Consider the following 20,835-nt stretch of genomic DNA (forward strand, 5'->3'; position numbering starts at 1 on the left):
GGGTCTGTGGCCTAGTACATATCAAATTGGGGGTCCTTGAAATTGAGAACCACTGTTATAGACAGTCCACTCTTGATTGGTTGGAATTGAATGAGATGATGATTGATGAGTGGGCGTGAAGACACAAAATGACGAAGATTGACAATTATCTTGCTCAAAACCTTGCTCAAATATGGAATCATACGTCAGATACATCATAGATGACAGATGTCCACTAGACATATGATCCATATGGGAGCCATGCCGTTATTAGTCATTTGTGAGCCTCTCTGTCAAAATGTAACGTGAAAGTGAATGGAATAAACATTATGAATGATTTGATATTGTGTTATTTCAAGATGAGATTTATTGTGGAGACCCAGGGACAAGCACTAGACTATTTACTCGGTGCTGAAGCTAAGACACGCTTATATTTCAGCAGAAACAGTCAGCGCCTACAAACACACACTTCTGCTCTCATGGTGCTATAGCCTTAAAATACTGGCTTAGAACTTGAATGTGAGGATATTTCTCAAGGTTGTCTTGGAGTCAAAGCAATTGCCATGAAGTCTCATTTTTTAGCTGAAAGTGTACACTTTGGTTACATCTGTTCACAGGGTTGTAGCGCTACAGTATATGGAGCAGGACAGCGATTTAAGATGTTGTTCATTGTTCTACTTCCACCTGTCCAAGTGTCTGAAGGATGAAGATACGACAGCCGAATTCAGGGATCGCTGTTGCAAATGCTGCAAATGGATGCTAGTATCAAACCCAGCCAGGTTGTATTTCATCCTTTTGTGAGCATGAGCCACATGGTGGACAGCTGGCACCACAGCACCCTGTAAGTGTATGTTAATAGTTGTGTTTTTTTGGCCTGTACTGAAGTGACTACTGGATGTGAAATAGATTATGTGGTTGATTAATTAAGTCACAAATTAATTCATTGATTCATTGCTTTTCAGCGTGTTTTGAGAGGATGAGGGTCTGCCGGACACAGAGGGTCACAGCTCCTCCCACCAAGAGGAAACAGACCTCGACTGAAGTGGCAGAAAGCAGCCCTGACCGAAGCCCACTCAAAAACGGACAAAGAGATAAGATTCAACACAGCACAAAAACATAAGACTGGCACCCTAACATCACTGGTAGCATGACGATAGTCTCCAGAAACGACTACGTACATGCGTAAATTATCATTCTTGGGAATAATAATTTTGAGTTGAAATATGCCATAATCACATGAATCCTAGCGTCTCTATTCTGGTCATGAACACTTGGCGAATATAACCAATCTACAAGCTCACAATGTGTCGCAACACGCTGTGGGCTTGTGGATTGCCCATAAGCAGAGATTTGGTGTAGAGGGAAAAAGGAGGGGGCCAAGAAAACAGATTATATAGGATAAGTGTCTTCTAAGGACATTATATTACATACATATTAAAGTCACAAAGTTGTAGTCAAAACAATCACTCTCAAGGTATAAATTAGTTACTGTCTTGAGATTACTGGGTAAGAGTAAACGCAGATGTCAGATTAACATCATCAAAATAATGTGCTTGGGTAGTTGACATGGGTCTGTTTTATTATATAAATGAAACGATAAGGCAAAGCAATTAATGTACACTTTTGATGTAGTTACAACTGTTACAAAATGTATCGATGTTAACAGCACATGCTGGGTCTGTCAAGAGCACTGGAAAGATACTAGGTCTAGGTCAAAAGGGTTCCATATACAGTATGACTGGGTAGAGATTGAGCCATTATTGATTAGCTAATAATGGGGGTGGCCCTCTTATAGATGGCTTAATTGGTTCTGAAAGAGACCAGCAGAAGACATTAGGCATTACTCCACTTAACACTTACTAGATACTGAAGTTATGGTAGACAGTCAAATAAGTTAAGGTATCAATGACATCATAAGTGAAACAGTATGTGATCCATGATGTGTCACAAATTTGGACAATCCAAGCCCATTTGACTTCCATTAATTAAAGTTCAATATTTCAAAAAGTATAGACCACAGTGAATAAAGCTCCTCGGTGGAATTGCAAACACTTGTGTATATGAATGGGATTCCCTGGCCATGGTTTCGCATAGTTTTCTCATGGGAGAAAAAAAGGAAAACGTACGTCACGCATTCGGACGAAACAGACGATGCACTTGATGTATCTTCGTTGATCTTTGCTCGAAGTGCAGTTGGGGGACTCTCCTCTTTCCTCATTCTCGGCTCCTCCAAAAGCAAATTTCCACGCTGGAGGACAGAGGACACATTTTAGAATTGGAATTTGGCTACAGACACACAAATAGACACTCTAATACATGGTTAGATCATAACAAGACAGGGTCTAATATATATACTCATCTATACCATTGGGAAAAATTTGATTTCCAGTAGCCTATAAAATCCAACTTCTAAAATGTAAAATATTCATGAAATGCGCAGAAGTTCATTCCTTGTGTGCAAAGTGAGTCAGTCAAACGGTTTTGACTGAAAAAACCCTGACACATGCACACAGACTCATAGACCCTTTTCTACATGGCTTGGCCGCTCTGTATAAAACTACACGTCTATTAATAACGGGGTGGCTTCCCTGTGGATCTCTGACATATTGATGAGGTCATGTTAATGACATTACTATTGCCCAAATAATGATGTATGGCAGGGCAGTAGATCTGAGGTTATGAATTCACAAAAGGAGAAAAATATTCACACAAAAAATATATTCGCAAATTGTGAAAAATATTAATGATAATACTGGCAGCATGCACATCGGCGCTGATCGGTTTGTGAGATTACACAGACAGACGTCTGTGCGTCTGACAGACAGACCTCTCTGTAGGACCCCTCTTCTAGACAGCTTGCACCCTAGAAGTCACAGTGTAAAAATTCAACGAGGGGTTTTCTGCCATGCCATGGCTGCCATGCAGATGTCAGACTTCATGTGGCCAGTCTATGATGACATCAGTCATCTATGACATACATTATCTATAATGTATGACTCCAAGTTTTCAGTCTGATCCTACCAGCATATTTTATATATACTTTTTAAAAGTATATATTTAAAAAAATCTAAAAACGTGAAAAAGATTTGGGTCGTTATTTCTGTTGTGCTGATCAGACCAGCGGTATGGTAGATTAGCTCTGGACAGAGATGACCCTCTTCTAGACAGCTCCCAGAGTGCCGCGCTGTAAAAAAAACGCTCCAGAGGTCTACTGCTGTGTGCTTTCCCATTTCCTCCAGAACGGTCTTCTCCACAAAACACGTTTTCTTCAAAAAACAAGAACAAAAACAAACAAAAAATGCTGCAGAAGACCAGTCTTCTCGCATTCTTCTTTTCTTTTTCTTCTTAAAAAACAAACAATAATAATACTCATTATCTGATGCTGTAACGTGAAACTAGGTTCTGTGTCTGTCTTGTGTTGCGGGACGTGTGCAATGTGCACATGGCATAGAAGTAGGTGTGGCAGTCTCTGTCAGTCCGTTGCTGTCTGTGTGGGGTGCACGTGCATGTGTTAGTCATAGGTATGGCGGTCTCTCTGTGTCTCTATGCGTTGCCACGTGCACGTGTCCGCGCCATAGGTGCCTGCAGTCCCTCTCTGTGTGTGTCTTGTCTTCGTCCGTGTGGTGCCTGTTCTGTGCGCTGTTTGTCTGTCTTTGCCTGCTTGTCTTGTCTGTCTCTGTGAATTGTAAAACGGTGCACGGTACACACTCTTTGTACTCTTTGTCTTTTGCTCGTAGAAGATTCCGTACACCGGATGGACAGCTTGCACCCAGGCTAGTTCCACTCTGTACTCTATACGTATCCCATAGCCTGGAGGGATGGTGAGTCTGAAATTATGAATACAAAAATTATTCAGGGCTGTAGTTCCTTGACCTACTTGGCAGGGTGGAAAAGGTTTGATGCTGACCGGTGTTGTTTTGCGAGATTAGCTCTGGACACACAGACACACACAAAACATAATCTCTGGGCCCGGCCTTTGGCCCGGCGGAGATAAGAATGTGACAGCAATTCTTCCAGGTAGGAAGGGTCTACTGCCGTCTCCTCTCCTGTTTCCTCCAGAAGACTCTTCTCCACAAACTTTAGAAAATTCAAATAAAAACACGACAAAGACTCAGTCGACTGTGGGGTCTCTTTATGACAGATGAGTCGAATTGTCGCCTTTCAGAGGGCAGCCCTAGGCTACTTCTATTGAAACCGAAGTTTTATCCAGCAGGTGCAGCTTTGGAATTGGATATGCTGGAGGCATTGGTGCTTCATCTCTTCCAAAATCAGACAGAGTGCCACTTTTAGCAACTCCATCCAACCAACAGCCCTCATAAAGAACACCTTTGTTCACATAGTAGAACTTTCCATATCCGTGCTTCTTCCCCTCTTTCCAGGTTCCGTCGTAACAGTTTTCATTTGCAAGTAGTAACGTACCCTGTCCATGGCACTTGTCATCCAGCCAATCTCCCTCAAATATGTCTCCACTGTCATATTGCATTTTCCCCCATCCACTCCTTTTGTCTCCAATCAAATTCCCTTCATAGAAAGCTGTGTCACTGTAGGTTAATTTCCCATACCCGTGTTTCTTGCCATTTTTCCAGTCACCTACGTATTTCTTTACATACTCTTTGGTTTCTGGGAGTAGTTTGCTGTAAATACCATATCCATCCCGTTTGCCATATTTCCATTCTCCCTCATAAATGGCTGAATCCTTGCTATAAATTTGAATTCCTTTTCCGTGCTTCTTGTTATCCAACCATTCTCCTTTGTATTCATCTCCATTGACGGAATACACTTTGCTTCGCAGTCCAGATTTCTGTGCCTTTATGTCCCATACTTTCCACGGTGGTGAGACCACAAACTTTTTCAAATGTGGCATTGCTTCTTTGAGTATTAAGAAGTCAACTCAAAAGTGAGTACAATCTATCTGTAGCCTATGACTGAAAATGAATGTCTGTCCGCTACTTGTATAGCGCCAGCATTAGTATTCTCTTATGTCATGCTGACGTCACTCACTTGACTCGATCCACCAATCTGTGCTAAGCAATGGTTGCTTCTACTTCCTGCGACACGGTGACATCATCGAGCTGGAGAGAGGTCCTAGCTGGAAAGTCACGGAAATCCATATTGATTGTTCATCTCTTCTGATTCTGACATTTGTATATCAATCTTTCATCTCATTCGCGTAACCACTGAGAGCTCCATTTATAACAACCCTACTTCCCATACATATTTCAAATATCCTTACCTTAAAGGCACTGGAAACACACACAGGACACCGGTGGATTGTGCAGTCCGGGTAGGGAATGAGGCTTTGCCCCAGGTGAAGGAGTTTAAGTATCTCGGGGTCTTGTTCACGAGTGAGGGGAGGACGGAGCAGGAGATCAGCCGGAGAATCGGAGCAGCAGGAGCGGTATTGCAGTCGCTGTACCGCACTGTGGCGACGAAAAGAGAGCTGAGCCAGAAGGCAAAGCTCTCGGTCTTCCGAGCAATCTTCGTTCCTACTCTCACCTATGGTCATGAAGTGTGGGTCATGACCGAAAGAATAAGGTCGCGGGTACAAGCGGCCGAAATGAGTTTTCTCAGACGGGTGGCTGGCATCTCCCTTAGAGATAGGGTGAGAAGTTCGGTCACCCGGGAGAGACTCGGAGTAGAGTCGCTGCTCCTTCGCTTGGAAAGGAGCCAGCTTAGGTGGTTCGGGCATCTAGTACGGATGCCTCCCGAGCGTCTCCCTAGGGAGGTCCTCGCTGCACGTCCCACTGGGAGGAGACCCCGGGGCAGACCAAGGACCAGATGGGCGGATTACATCTCCACACTGGCCTGGGAACGCCTCGGGATCCCCCAGGAGGAAGTTGCTAATGTTGCTCAGGAGAGGAAGGTCTGGAGCTCTCTGCTGGAACTGTTGCCCCCGCGACCCGACTCCGGATAAGCGGTTGAAGATGGATTAAAGGCACTGGTGTTGCCCGCTCTGGGCTGTTTTTTGTTTTTAGAAATATTGTACTTTTTCTTTTCGATAAAGAGGTGTTTTAATCATGTCTGTGCCTGAATTTAATTGTATTTGTTCTTCGGTTTCCTTCGGATGAGTGTCATCCCGGCTTTCAACAGCTGCACAAGCGTCACTGTTGGTTTGGGGTTCATTGCACATTGATCATCTGCAATCAATGTTTTTATGGGTTTCAAGTTTGCTAATCTAATATTAAGAATTAAATTCACATAATAAATGCAGTGTAATAAAGGCAATACATGCACATAATGTATACTTTAAATTCAAACCTGTCTGGAAGGTGCTCAGCTTGCAGCAGCAAACTGCAGTAAAATCTAATGTTTGAGACTTCCTCTAATGGAGGCAGGATGTAAATGTTTTCTTTAATATTTTCTTTTTCACATAATTAAAGACTTAAGACCTGACAGAGCAAGACCTTTAACTAAGTAAGGAAAGCACTCACATGGAGGGCTCTGAATGGTAGGGCCAATGTGTGGAAGTCCGACCTCCCCTGACATTAATTTCAGCTTCTCTGCGATTATAGAATTTGTTTTCCTCTATGGCTGTCAATGCTGGACCACGAAGCCTGCCCTACAGAAGTCCTGTGCAGTACTAAACATCAACCAGGATGAGCATGTTACCAACAAGCATCCGTATGGGGTCTACCACGGTTGAGTGAGAAGAAAGCAGCCAGGAGGATGAGACTGGCTGGTCACTGCCATAGACACCAGGAGCTCCCAGCCAGCAAACTTGTGCTGTGAACCAACACACGGGCACCGATCACGAGGGCGTCCACACCTACCTACGTGGACATACTACAGAAAGGGCTGGCGAGCTAGCCACATGTACATGTGTATGGACGATCGAGATGTCTGGTGACACTGCTGGAGGGCTCGTCAGACTACGACCTGGAGAGAGATTTAGTTGACAAATTAATATAAAATGTATTATATTTAAATGTGTTATACAAATTGTTGAATTGATTATTGATGACAAAAATCTTGCTAGAAAGGAATGCTGTTTGCAATAGTGGTGGTATAGCCATGTTAGATAGCTGGAAGTTGGACAGTTCTGGGGAAGAAGCCATCCTAAGTACATGTAACTGGCCACCATATGTTAACTAGTAACAACCTATTGTTTGTTACTATTCATTTTGGGTTGTGACGATTACATTTAAACATTTAAAAACGACAGGTTCTACAACCTGAAAGTGGCACAGGCTTGAGATGGGAATCATCACTAGAGATACCATTTCGGTGAGCCTTTTCACACTCGACATGAACATGCTGGTGAAGTCTGCTGAAGTTCAGTGCCAGGGCCCCTCACCAAGTACGGTATCCGACAACCACCCATTACGGCCTTTATGGATGACCAGAATGTGACAACATCACATGTCCCAGGAAGCAGGTGGAGCCTTCCTCACCCGGAATAGCGGAAAGGTCACAGAGAGAAAAGGGAGAAAAATTGACCATAATCATTCTTAAAGGTAAAACTTTTAACACGTTTCTTAATGACTTTAAAGCTTTGTTGAATAATGCACTATTTTCTACATTGTATGTAATTCTCAATAAACAATATACAGACACAGAGCTCACGCCCCTGCAGGGCTCTTAAAATATCAGGTATTTGAACAGAGCCATAGGACTTTGCAAGTATCGTCCCAGCAATGGACTCTGTGCCGATGCGGACAACAAGCACCTGAGATGTCACAAGGGCTCCAGAGACTCAACAATAGTTTTTCCCTGAGGCTATCCTGAACCTCCTAGACAGACAAAAAATAAATAAATAAATTAAAAGCTGTATCTGTACAGCAGATCATATACTGTCTTTATTCGCCTTTTGTGGAACAAAACCTCCTACACATATTGTGCATTGCACATAATGTGCAATGTATATACAGTATGTACTTTTCACTGCATATTCTATATATAAATTATTCTCCCTTCATATTCTGTATACTCCCCATTACTGCTAAAAGGTTTGACCTTACTTGTCTTTTTCTTTCAGTATTTATTTTCTGACAATTGATTCGTCAGAAGAAAATCCAACAGTAATAAAACAGCAATGTCAAGTTACTCAATCAAGACAATTTAAGTCTAAGAGCTACATGCTTTATGTGTTATAGGTCATAACTAAATGGAATTTGAGTGGTAAGAAAAAACGAAACTGACCTGATTGGTCAGTAGTTAGAAATTACTGGAGTCAGAGTGCAGGGTATATACCGTATATGTGACAGGTTTCTTGGCACAGGACACCTTTTGCCTCGGTGCAATGCTACAGGACCCTCAGCTTTATGCTCGTAAACCTCAAAGTTGTCATTCTCATCCCACCTCTTGGTTCTCCATGGAGGCCATAAGGTTCTCTGAGCTGCTGTCACTATCGTCAAAAATCTTCTGCCATTTTCTGCTCCATTCGATGCAGTCGTTTGACTGCATCGAATGATCCATTGAAGGAGTGATGCTCTTGGTAGAGTTCTTGGCAACAGGTTTTGACCTGTTCCCGTTTTTCCTGGATTTTCCAGTTTTGTTGGTCATCACTTTGTTCGTGGCTTTGGGGGCTTTATATGAGTCAACTTCGCTATCAGACATGTCGCTGTTGTCTGTGAAGCTGCTGCCTTCATTACTGATGGCGGCTTTCCTTTTTGGAGCTTTAGCCTTGAAGTTGTCAACGTCATCCTCGCTGCTTGAGATATTGTACTTATTGGCCGCGCTTTTGGTTTTGTGTTTGAGCTTAGCCTTGGGCACCACCATGTCATCAGTCTCCATGGCTACCTCCATCTCGCCGTCTGATCCAGACTCATCAGACCAAAGCTTACTCTCTGTCTTTGGCACTAAAGACTTTCTGCTGCCTTCTGATTTCTGGAGGGTGGCCTTTCGATTGGCGTCTGCCTTCATGGCGCTGGTAATGCGAGGGATTATGCGTTGACCCTGTTGTGCGGGCAGGTACTCCTTCTTCACTTCTGCCGCTTTGCCCTTGCCACCCTTACTCTTTGCAGCGGGCATAGCAGCGTTCTCCTTCTCCTGCTCCTCAACACGCTCCAGTTCCTTAGTGAAAGCATCAAGGTCCTCCTTCCACAAGGCAGGAGGAGTCTTATTCTTTATGACGTTGAGCTCAGTCATCTTGGCATCCCTCTGTTTGCACAGCTCCTGTTTCTTTTCTTTGGTCAGGCACCACATGGGCATGCTCAGCAGGTAGTTGTAGTCTGGGGCATTCTTGTCTTCCGGCTTCTCGTCTTCTTCACCATCCTCCATTTCCTCCTGATTCTTTTCTTCGCTCACTTTCCATGCCTTGACCGGGTCTGAGTCATAGCCCATCTCCTGCAGCATGCAAATGAGCTCCTTCTTTGGCTTGTTCTCGATGACCAGGGTGCCTTTGATCTTCTCCAGGATGAAGCGTGCCTGGTTGGTGAGATGAGCACTTTCTGCCCCCAACAGGCCGACCAGCCATTCCTTCCTCAGCACATAATACTTCATCCTCAATTCAAAGAAGGACTTCATGATGTCCTGCACTGACTCATACTTTTTCAGGCTGCCAGCATGATCGAACAGCACCATGGAGTTGCAGGTGAACGTGCTTTGCAGCTTGAAGACCTTGTGGAGGCCAGCATGCACCGCCTCCTTCAGTTCCTCCTCCGTCATCTTGACCACGAAGCGCACCGTGGTGTCGGTGTGGTACTCCTTGTAGTTTGTGATCTGGGCCGGGACCTTCTCTGTGCCATTCAACATGGCCTCCAACACGTTCTCCTTATAGGTCTGTGTCCATGTTTTGACTGGCAATTCAGAGATTTCAATGGTGGTGGAGTCAATGATGGCCACTTCTCCACTGTTCATGTACTGGTTGGCATCCAAATGTTGAATGGACCCCTTGAAACCCTTGTAGTTGGGAAGCATTGGCAGTGGCTCATCTCCATTGAGCATGCGGTGAAGGTTGTTGATGATCTCCCTGATGTCATAATTGGGGATATGGCTGGCCCAGCCAGTGCCAATGCCATCACTTCCGTTCACCAGCACGGTGGGGATAATGGGAATATACCATTCTGGCTCCACGCGCTGATTGTCGTCATAGTTGTACTTGAGCAAGTTGTCGTCCACAGCGGGGAAGGCGAGACGGGCCAGTGTGCTGAGCTTGGTAAATATGTATCGTGGGCTGGCACAGTCCTTACCACCATGTAGCCTTGTTCCAAACTGACCCAGGGGCTGCAACAGGTTCAGGTTGTTGCTTCCCACAAAGTTCTGAGCCAAGCCAACAATGGTCATCATCAGAGAGGCCTCGCCATGGTGGTAGGCTGATTTCTCAGCTATAGAACCAGCCAACTGCGCCACCTTCACCTCATGCTTGTCATTCCTCTTGAAACAGCAATATAGCACCTTCCTCTGGCCTGGCTTCAAACCATCAACCAGGCAGGGGATTGACCTCTCATTGTCAGAGTTAGAAAAGAGCACAAGCTCCTTGTTGACAAAGTCATTATAGGAGAGGGACTTGGTGACATGACCGTACAGGTAGTTCTCAGGCAGATTCTGTTCCCTAAGCTTGCGCCTGTTGTTCATGAAGCGGGTCAGCCACTCTTTACGCTCTTCCACCATCTTCTTACTAAAAGCCAGGGCGATTGCCTTGTCGTCTGCAAGCCCAGAATATTTGAATGGAATACGATGCCTCTGCATGTCACAGAAATACTCTTTCGCTTCTTTGGCTGTGCTGGTACCCAAACCTTTGTAGTACTTGATTTTCCAAGATTTAATGTTGGGCTGCTTCTCTTTCCACTCATTGAATTCAGGGATACTGTAGAAAGGTAGTTGTGATTTCTTGGTAGAGGCCTTGATGATGGGGGTGATGAACTCTTCCAAGAAGTTGTGGCGTAGCAGGGAAGGCCAGTAATGATGGAAGAAGTTGATGACCAGACCCTTGATGTGGGATCCATCCTGATCCTGGTCTGTCATGATCATAAGCTTGCCATAGCGCAGGGTCTTCAAAGACTCCGGGTCACTGTAATTCTTCTCGTGTTGGAGGCCCAGGATCTTGATGATGTTGTTGACCTCTGCATTCTCCAAAATCTGTTTTTGAGTAGCCTCCCGAACATTTAACATTTTGCCCCTGAGAGGGAAGACTCCGTAGTGGTCCCTGCCCACCACGCCCAGCCCGGCCACAGCCAGTGTCTTGGCCGAGTCTCCCTCTGTGAGGATCAGAGTGCAGCCAATGGAGTTTCTCCCCCCTGCATCGTTGGCGTCATCCAACTTGGGCACGCCCTTGATTTTGTTGTGTTTGACAGTTGAGCATTTCTTATTGAGTTGTGACCGAGCCTTGAAATTCACCCAGTTCATGATTCTCTCCACAATCCCGGAGGATGTAACCTGTTTTCCGAACTTGTCACTCAATATACAGGTCGATCCAAAGTTCTTCTGCTGAAGGGTCATGTTTTCCTTAGTCTGTGAGTCAAAGGTGGGGTTATCAATCAGGCAGTTGACAAACAGCCACATGTGGTTCTTCACTTGGAAAGGCTTGATGGCTACACCGGCTTTGTTCTTCTTCGTCACCTCCTCCATGAGCATGGACACCAACTGGTCAGCCAAGTAGTCTATATGCCTCCCTCCCTTTGTGGTGGCGATACTGTTGACAAAGCTGACTTGCTGGAAGCCCTTCTCACTCATGGTGAGGCACACCTCCCAGCGTGCATTGACCACCTCATGGATCACGGTGAGAGGCCCGCCGAGCTCATCCACCTTCTCCTTTACGTACAAGTCTACGTAGTTACGGAAACCTGTCACAGGCAGTTGCTTGCCATTAAAGAACATACTCACCCCTTTGCAGGTGCCAGCAATGTCATAGGCTCTCCTGGTCATGAGGGCCACTGTGTCACTTTCCAGGACACACATTTTGAACTTGGGCAGATCAGGCTGGAAGGTGATGCAGGTGTACTCCTCCCCATCAAAAGGTTTTATCTTAGACTCCCCAGCACGACCCATGTTGTCGTACCAGGTCTGCTTGAAAGTCCTCTTGGATTGCTTGCAGGAAGTCTCTACGGTAAATTTGGTACTAAAGATGTTGCATAACTTAGCACCATATCCATTACGTCCACCTGTGACTTTCTTCTCATCATCATTAAAGTTACTTGAGGTGAGCAGCTGTCCAAAAATGAGAGCTGGCACATAGACCTTCTCCTCCTTGTGCTCCACCACAGGGATACCATTCCCATTGTTCCACACGCTGATAATGTTGTTCTCAGTGTCAATGTTGATCTTGATGCAGGACATTTTCACATCCCTTTGCTTATTGTCGGCAGCATTCACAAGGATCTCATCGAAGATCTTGTAGAGCCCTGGTACAAATGTTACATCACGGCAGTTCAGTCCCACCTCTTCATCATACACCCACATTCGCTGTGTGACAGGCTCCACAGAACCAATGTAGGAGTCGGGTCTGAGCAGAATGTGCTCAATCTGAGTCTTCTTTTGGTATATACTCTCCACGGATACATGCTTGGGGTCTTTGTCTTTTTTTGTCTTCACCCCCTTCTTGTTCTCAGACAATGTGTCTAGCTCTACACTCTCAGCCATTCTTGTGTTGCCCAAGACACTCTGGGATACATACCGAATGATAAACTATAGCCTTTATATGTTATCGCCCCAAAACCTATGACATATTGTTACGTTGCGCTTACGTCACTAACTAACTACGGACCAGGACGCTTCTGCTGCTGTTGCGGCTGTGGTTCTTTGAATTGTTACTGTCATCAATTTAAATATTTGAAGTATGGATGAAAAGTTGTACTTGTTTTGTCTTAAACCCTATACCCAGTATCTTGTTTTTTGATTGATTGAATACTTTATTAACAGTTTGCAAAAAAGCACAGAGGTATAGTTTCATACAAAAGGATGCTAAAAGCATAAACCCAAGAAAGCACTATGGCTTGTTTCGATTGGGGTCAAGTGTATTAAATTCATCAATGTTATGTATTGTTATTGTTTTCAGCCTAATCATCACGCAAGTTACACAGCACAGGTCTTTTCGGATCCACTAGAGTATTACACATAAACAGACCCGGAGCGGTGAACTACTTCAACTTTTTGTTGGGGTTCCTGTGAAGACCTCTTTCTTGTTAGCACATAATAGTAAAACACATTAAGATTGATCCTTGTCTGTGTAAGAAATAAAACACAAACCAGAAAATAAAATATTAGGCTACAATACACACCAAGAGTGATATTTTCACATTCACTATTTTGAATTGTTCTCCATAATAAATAAATAGAACATCTAAATTAACCAGCCCAAGTCATCTTGGCAGTCAAGCTTAAAGATGCTCTATTTGCTTTGACTGGCATGAGGATATAACATTCTAAATATTGGCGAAAATTCTGTTTTTGAAATACAATTCTGAAATTGACCAGGCTACATCCATGACCAAATGTTTTAATTTAATTTCATGAACATTGGAGTTGTTCATTTGCAGTAAATGTTTTCAGTACTGTTTACAATAAAACATTTGATGCCCTGTGGGCTCAATCTTTTGATAATTCAAAATTCTTGCTGGATCATTTGTGTAGCCAGTTTGGTGTCAATTGAACAATAACTGTTGGAAGAGATTTATTTATTTTTAAATATATTTTTGGGCTTTTTTTATGCCTTTATTGATAGGACAGTAGGCTGACGGGAAATGGGGAGAGAGATGGGGGGAGACACACAGCAAAGGTCGTCGGGATCGAGAGCCAAATCCTCGACATGCTGTCGTGCTGGATTACCAGCATATGTGGTATGCGCCTGGACCGCTAGGCCAGTGGGTGCTCCGGAAGAGATTTATTTCGTCAGTCAATCAGAATAACTGATTGATTGACTTCATAATTTCTGACAAAGCATTTGAACATTTCTGCTCACGTGGGCCTACATTTTCTCGAAAGTTACAAAGTGGTAGCACATACTGTAGCTCTGATGTGTTAAACATGTTCAGTATTAAACTTTAGGTCAGTGGTCCCCAACCTTTTCTGGATCAGGGTCCACTTGAAAACCTTGAACCTTTTCGCAGCCGGCCGTGTGCATTTTCAGAGCATGTTTATATTAATGATCAATCAATCGATTGTGTTCCAACTTGGATCAATGGAACTAACATAAGTTGCTGTTTGTGTATCAAAATGAATACTTATTTTCAAGGTCTGAATACTTTTTTTTCAAATTAGTATTATATTATCTTAATTATTAGTTATATATACAGGTTGGTAATCGCTGTTTTGTTGCTGTAGTTGCCACCATTAGGACTATTAGCCCACCATGCCAGTTGAGGAAGTTTGGCATAGGACTGGACCTGTGCAAAGTTATGTTTATTTTCATGCATGGGAAGACAGAGATATGAGGTGTGGCAGTTAGTAGTGTTAACGTACAGTACATAGATGCATGCATGATAAAATTGTAAACAGTGTTGTATGGTAGAAAAACAAAACAACAAACAAAGATGGGGAGCATGGCGCAAAGAAGCAGTTCCCACACTCTCTGTCTCTGTCTTCATGGAAAAACTTTATATCCCAGGAAACATGGGCCTAGGTGTCACAATAACCAATGCTCCAACAACACTTGGTGGGCACGTGTAGGTTAACACAAAACACAAATAGCCAAAGGAGTCACAACCCCTTTTAATGTAATTTCAAGTGACAAAAAGGTAGTATAAGGTTTCCAGAGAATCAATGTTAAAACACCCATTAGTTATTATTAAAAACAAGAGGGGTCTAATAACACATGAAATAATCAGATTAAAGTTATTTCAAAACATTTAATTTAAAGTTAAATTTCAGAAAATTCAAAATGTGAAAAGAAATGTGTGGCGGTACTTCCTTGGCTTGGCCCATTGGCAGCACCAAGTTTCTTGTGCACACTGGACAAGAAATTAGCCGCAGATCGGTTCAGCGGTTTCCGAGATAAGCCAAACAAACAAACACAGACACACTGACCGATCATGTTCTAGGATCTAGATGACTCTCCACCTCCTACAGGGGGTGAGGATAGACCGTAAGGATAGACCGTTACTGATCACTTGGGATGATTTCAGTTTCAGTTTCACCCAGCTGATGGCTCAGATGGTCGCATGCTGAGGAGACCGGGTACACACACACAACAACACATGAGACTGGGCGGAACATAGTAGAAAACTGGTGATGACCTTCCGATTTCCAGGCAGCCCCTCTACCCTATACTGCCGCCCCTAGAGCTGCACTGTAAAAACGCAACAGGTTCTAATAACGATGTAATTTCCCTAGTGCAGTCAGGCCAGTGTGGAGCCTGTGGTATTGATAATGTCTGTCATCTCCATATTTGGGAAAAAACCCATATTGAGAAAGATAGATAGACAAATGCTGGTCTAGACAGCAGTAAAAACGCTGTAAAAAAAATGCTCCAGAAGAGCTTCCATGTATAGGGTTTACTGCTGTCTGCTTTCCCGGTTCCTTGGTTCCTTGAGAACATCAGCCTTCTGCACGCTCTTCTACAATAAATAAATAGGTCAATAAGTAAATAAAAACCTGACTGCTCAACTCAAAACATCTCATTCGACTGAGGGCTCGCTGACAGGCTCGCCCGAGGGCTCGCTGAGAGGCTCGCCCAGAGGCTCGCCCAAGGGCTCGCTGACAGGCTCGCTGACAGGCTCACTCGCAGGCTCGCTGACAGGCTTGCTAACAGATAATGCTGTGGAATGAAGCTGTGGCTGAAGCTTTGGAATTGGATACATTGTTGGCATTGATGCTTCATCTCTTCCAAAATCAGTCAAAGTTCCACTTTTAGAAAATCCATCCACCCAAAAGCCCTCATAAAGCTGACCTTTCTTCACAAAGTAGAACTTTCCATTCTCATTCTTCTTCCCATCTTTCCAGGTACCTTCATAACGGTTTCCATTTGCAAGTAGTAACGTGCCCTGTCCATGGCACTTGTTATCCATCCAATCTCCGTCATATATGTCTCCATTGTCATATTTCATTTTCCCCCATCCATTCCTTTTGTCTTCAGACCAATCTCCTTCATAGAAAGCCGAGTCATTGTAGAAGAATATCCCATACCCATGTTTCCTTCCATCTTCCCAGGTTCCTTCATAACTAGTGTCATCTGCAAGTAGTAACGTACCCTGTCCATGGTACTTGTCATCCATCCACTCTCCCTCATATATGTCTCCATTGTCATGTTGTATTTTCCCCCATCCACTCCTTTTGTCTTCAGACCAATCTCCTTCATAGAAAGCTGAGTCATTGTAGTAGAATTTCCCAAAACCATGTTTCTTGTCATTTTTCCAGTCACCTGAGTATTTTATTGCATACTCTTCGGTGATCGACGGCTCTGGGAGTAGTTTGCTGTAAGTGCCAAAACCATCACGTTTGCCATATTTCCATTGGCCCTCGTATATGGCCCATATGGCCCCATCCTTCTTATACAGTTGAAGTCCTTTTCCATGCTTCCTGTTATCTAACCATTCACCTTTGTATTCATGTTTTCCATTGGAGGAGTACACTGTGCTTCGTAGACCAGATTTATTTGCCTTTATGTCCAATGTCTTCCACATTGGTTGAGCATAATTAAACTTTCTCAAATGTGGCATGGCCTTCTGTTAGTATCAGGGAGAAATGTAATGTCCAAGGGAAAAAACTATTCTAAACTTAATCAGGCAATCTTGAATCTTCACGATTCTAATGCACTCATGGTCTACTCATGTATAAAATGATTATATAGTCTTTATACCACCTAAAATAGAATTTTCTCTAGCCATGGTGACGTCATATAGTGATCCACCAATCGGTGCTTAACAACCGTTGCTACTAATTCCTGCGACACGCAATGTGACACAGCAGCCTGCCTGCCTGAAAAAGTCACGAAAATTAAGATTGTGAAATCAAGGGGAAAAGGTTGATAAGTGCTGTTATGCTTGCAACAGGGACACACGCTATCCTGAAGACGTGTAGAGGGGGCGATATTATTTACCCAAAACCAGCATGGCAAAATGACTATGGATGATCTCACTATCAGCTCATTGTCAAAACAATTGACAGGCATATCTTTCTGTAGTTTTTTTTATACGGTGTAACTGCATCCACTAACTTAACCCAACCCTGTGGATGCAAGGTGCAAGACTGCAATGCCCGGCCTGCAGACCCCATCCTAAGAAACAAGAGTATGTCAAAGAGACCAGGGGACTGAGGAAGGGACAGATCTTGTGGCTTATAAGAAAAGCACATTAGTTGTAAATTACATGTAGGCTACACCGTAGACATGTGCTCTGTGTGTGTGTGTGTGTGTGTGTGTGTGTGTGTGTGTGTGTGTGTGTGTGTGTGTGTGTGTGTGTGTGTGTGTGTGTGTGTGTGTGTGTGTGTGTCTGGCTGGCTGGCTGGCTGGCTGGCTGGCTGGCTGGCTGGCTGGCTGGCTGGCTGGCTGGCTGGCTGGCTGGCTGGCTGGCTGGCGGGCGGTCGGTCTCAGGATACGAAGATGAGTAGCTGGGACATTCTGCTCATAATGCTTCAAAAATGTGCCTGCTAGTGACGTGAATGGTGCTGTGATAAAACCGTTATGAATTATGGGTTATTGACCATTGTTACAGCTGATGGATTTTGTTTTCATTGATTGTACTCTTTTTAACCATAGGCCTATTACATCATCTGGTATCGTTTTTGCACACATTTGATATCTCTGATGACGGCAGGTAATTATCATGGGAAAATAGGTTATTAACCTCTAAAAGCTAATACTTCGATGGGCCCCCTCCTTTTCCCCTCAACAAATCTCTTTGCGGGAAAATAGCCAATCTACAAGCTCACAGTCACGGTGCTACACGTTGTGGTTTTGTAGATCGACTATTTTCGCTGAATGTTCACCCCAGAATGGGGATGTTACGATTCATGTTAATATACAGGTAGGAAACAGACCCATAGGAGGCTGGTTTCCCATTGTTCTAAAGCAGATTTGCTATGTTCAATGTAAAGGCTGTTCCAGATGAACTTTTATGAGAAAGTTGTGAGTTTGTAGATTGGCTATTTGTGGCGAATAGATTTGGAGTAGACAGAAAAAGGAGTGGGCAAGTGGTTAAGGAGAGATCAATATTACAATTTTGTTATGGTACAGTAATGTTCATATACATCTGAATTATTACCAAACAGCCCTTCAGATTTACAAATGGATAAATGAACACTGAGGATTTTACTGTGTAGCCTATGCATGTTTTTTCATATAATGGCAATGCAGTTTAACTTTAATTAATTTTTGATTTTGATTTTGATTAACCCAAAGAAAAATTGCATTAACATTTTATGGCAGAGAACACTGGACCAAAATGTTGGTAATGCAGTATTTCCTAACATGATGTCATTAATAATCATTCATTGGAATGCAGTAGATTTCTATTAATCTATTTAAAAAATAAATAAAAATCAATTCCTGAGGTTGGGTAGAACTATTAATGAAATTGTATCAAATTTGACAACAATCACATTACAGTTTGATGCCAGTACTTTTTAGTAGAGGACCTGGCTAAGATATGTATGCACTTCATTTAGGAGAGAATATCTCAACTGTTCTTGGCTAATATGACCCCAAGGAACAACTTAGGAACGTTGACTAATTCTCTATCCGGGACGAAATACCCGAAAATGACCACGCCCTTTTAAAAATGACCACACTCTGTTTGCTACCTCCAACATAGCTGTATTTTCTAAACCGTTTGAGCTACAGATTACCTGAGGTGCTCAAAATGTTCAGAATATCCATGTCTAGAGGGACATAGAAAGGCGTAAAATGTATAATTTGATATTGTATGAGAAATGGCCAAAAATAGCTAAAAACACCTTGATGTGATTTCACCAAACCAAAATGTGCCAGTGGTATTGGAGAACTTTTGGTCGTCTTCCATCAGCAAAATTGCTTTCCAGGCATTCTATGTTGAGTGGCTGACCACCAAATATCAAAACACCAAACCTCTATACCTTGGTATATCACCACAGGCATGGATTGTGTCAGAGGGGTGTGCTTCTCCCTTCCCTCGGCTCAACTGCACACATGAGGAAGCTGATGACAGGATGATGTTCCATGTGCAGGACATTGTTAGTCACCGGACAGGACCTACATCACTGACGCTGTCATCAGGTGACACAGATGTCTTTGTTTGCCTGTTGTACCACTTCACAGTGAACTGGAGAAATCTTGGCCTCCAAGAGCTCTGGCTGATCCGCAACTCAGGGGTGAAAAGGTCAGTATTGCCACTGCATGATGTATGCAAAGCCCTGGGAGATAAGCTCACAAAATGTCTCCCAGCACTCCATGCGCTGACCGGGTGTGATACCACGAGCAAGATTTCGACCAAACTCGCAGCCCTCAACACTGTCCGCAAAGCAGACTATTCAACTTTGATCGAAAACTTTGACTGCCCACAATTAGCAGAAAGTTCTATAGGGATGGCAGAACGTTTTTTGGTTAAGTGTCTCAAAAGAACTGACTTGGAGACATTTGATGACTTGCGCTTTGACACATTTTCTAGCAGTGCCCTCAAGATTGACTTTGAGAGAACCCCTTGCACCTCAAATAATGCAAAGAAACACATCAAGCGGGCATTTTACCAGCAACAGCTGTGGGTCCAAGCCCCATTTAGAGATGCCACTAGTATTCTTAATGCAGAGTCTTACGGGTTTGTGAGAAGGGCGAGTGTATTAGTCCCTGATATAGAGACCTCAAAACCCGAAGACCTGCCAGATCCCTGCACATGTGGCAAGTGTGCACGTAAGAATGGGTGTCCATGTCGGGTAGCTGTAGCATGTACTGCAAATGCAAAGGAGGTGATTATTGTAAAAACCCTATAAATAAAGAGATGTGACATAAATACTATTAATGTGGTGGTGTATTTTTGGCTGTTGGAAATTGGAAATCAATTATGTAGGCTGCCTTGATACTTCTGTCAACTAAAGTAACAACTTTTGCTTTATATTTTGCATTTCAAGTTAACAAACATTCAATTGTTTATGATAACATGTATATTAATCAAATGCTCAATTGATAATTGATAAAATGTATATTAATCAAATGCTCACTTATGACAGTTGATAGTTTTATGTAATTAGTGGACATTTTTAGCAATTTTTGGCCGTTTTCTATGCCCCTCTAGACATGGGTTTTCTGAACATTTTGAGCACCTCAGGTAATCTGTAGCTCAAACGGTTTAGAAAATACAGCTATGTTGGAGGTCGCACACAGAGTGTGGTCACTTTTAAAAGGGCGTGGTCATTTTCGGGTATTTCGTCCCGGATAGAGAATTAGTCAACGTTCCTAAGTTGTTCCTTGGGGTCATATTAGTCAAGAACAGTTGAGATATTCTCTCCTAAATGAAGTGCATGCATACATATCTTTAGCCTGGTAAACCCTCCCTCCGGAAATCTCATTTCCTCCAGGAATCAAATAGAAATGAGATTTCCGGAGGGAGGGTTTACCAGGCTAACATATCTTAGCCAGGTCCTAGACTATTTGTACTTCTACTCAAACTGTTGAACACTTGTAACGTTTTTTTTTTTTTTTTTTTTTTTTTTTACAGACGTGCCTCACACACACACACACACACACACACACACACACACACACACACACACACACACACACACACACACACACACACACACACACACACACACACACACACACACTTACACGCACGCACGCGCACATATAAACGCGCACGCGCACACTCACCGTTTCTTTTTTTTTCACGCACTCACCGTTTCCGTATCCGCTCTACATTCAGCACGGATCAGCAACCTGCAAAGCAGTGGTGGGAAAAGTACTAAAACATTTTACTCAAGTAAAAGTATCAACACTGCAATGTAGAAATACTCTGTTACAAGTAAAAGTCCGGAATTAAAAACTTTTTGAGTAAAAGTACACAAGTATTGGTA

General features: G+C 43.3%; 2 protein-coding genes across 2 annotated transcripts; both read right to left on the bottom strand.

Moving 5' to 3' along the window:
* Positions 1–937: 937 nt before the first annotated feature.
* Positions 938–4,843, bottom strand: LOC308101429 (MORN repeat-containing protein 3-like; the record flags this gene model as incomplete). Its single annotated transcript, XM_080450849.1, has 5 exons — positions 938–1,051; positions 2,106–2,227; positions 3,697–3,806; positions 3,983–4,056; positions 4,175–4,843. The coding sequence occupies 5 exons, from the start codon at positions 4,841–4,843 to the stop codon at positions 938–940; spliced, it is 1,089 nt and encodes a 362-aa protein (XP_080306975.1).
* A 3,425-nt stretch (positions 4,844–8,268) lies between these two features.
* Positions 8,269–12,498, bottom strand: LOC308101430 (DNA topoisomerase 2-alpha-like; the record flags this gene model as incomplete). The annotated part of the gene is made up of 1 exon (XM_080450850.1): positions 8,269–12,498. The coding sequence occupies one exon, from the start codon at positions 12,496–12,498 to the stop codon at positions 8,269–8,271; it is 4,230 nt and encodes a 1,409-aa protein (XP_080306976.1).
* Positions 12,499–20,835: the final 8,337 nt, after the last annotated feature.

The sequence above is a fragment of the Gymnoscopelus braueri genome (genome assembly GCF_963280865.1).
Source record: "Gymnoscopelus braueri genome assembly, chromosome: 15".
NCBI classification, from domain to species: Eukaryota; Metazoa; Chordata; class Actinopteri; order Myctophiformes; family Myctophidae; genus Gymnoscopelus; species Gymnoscopelus braueri.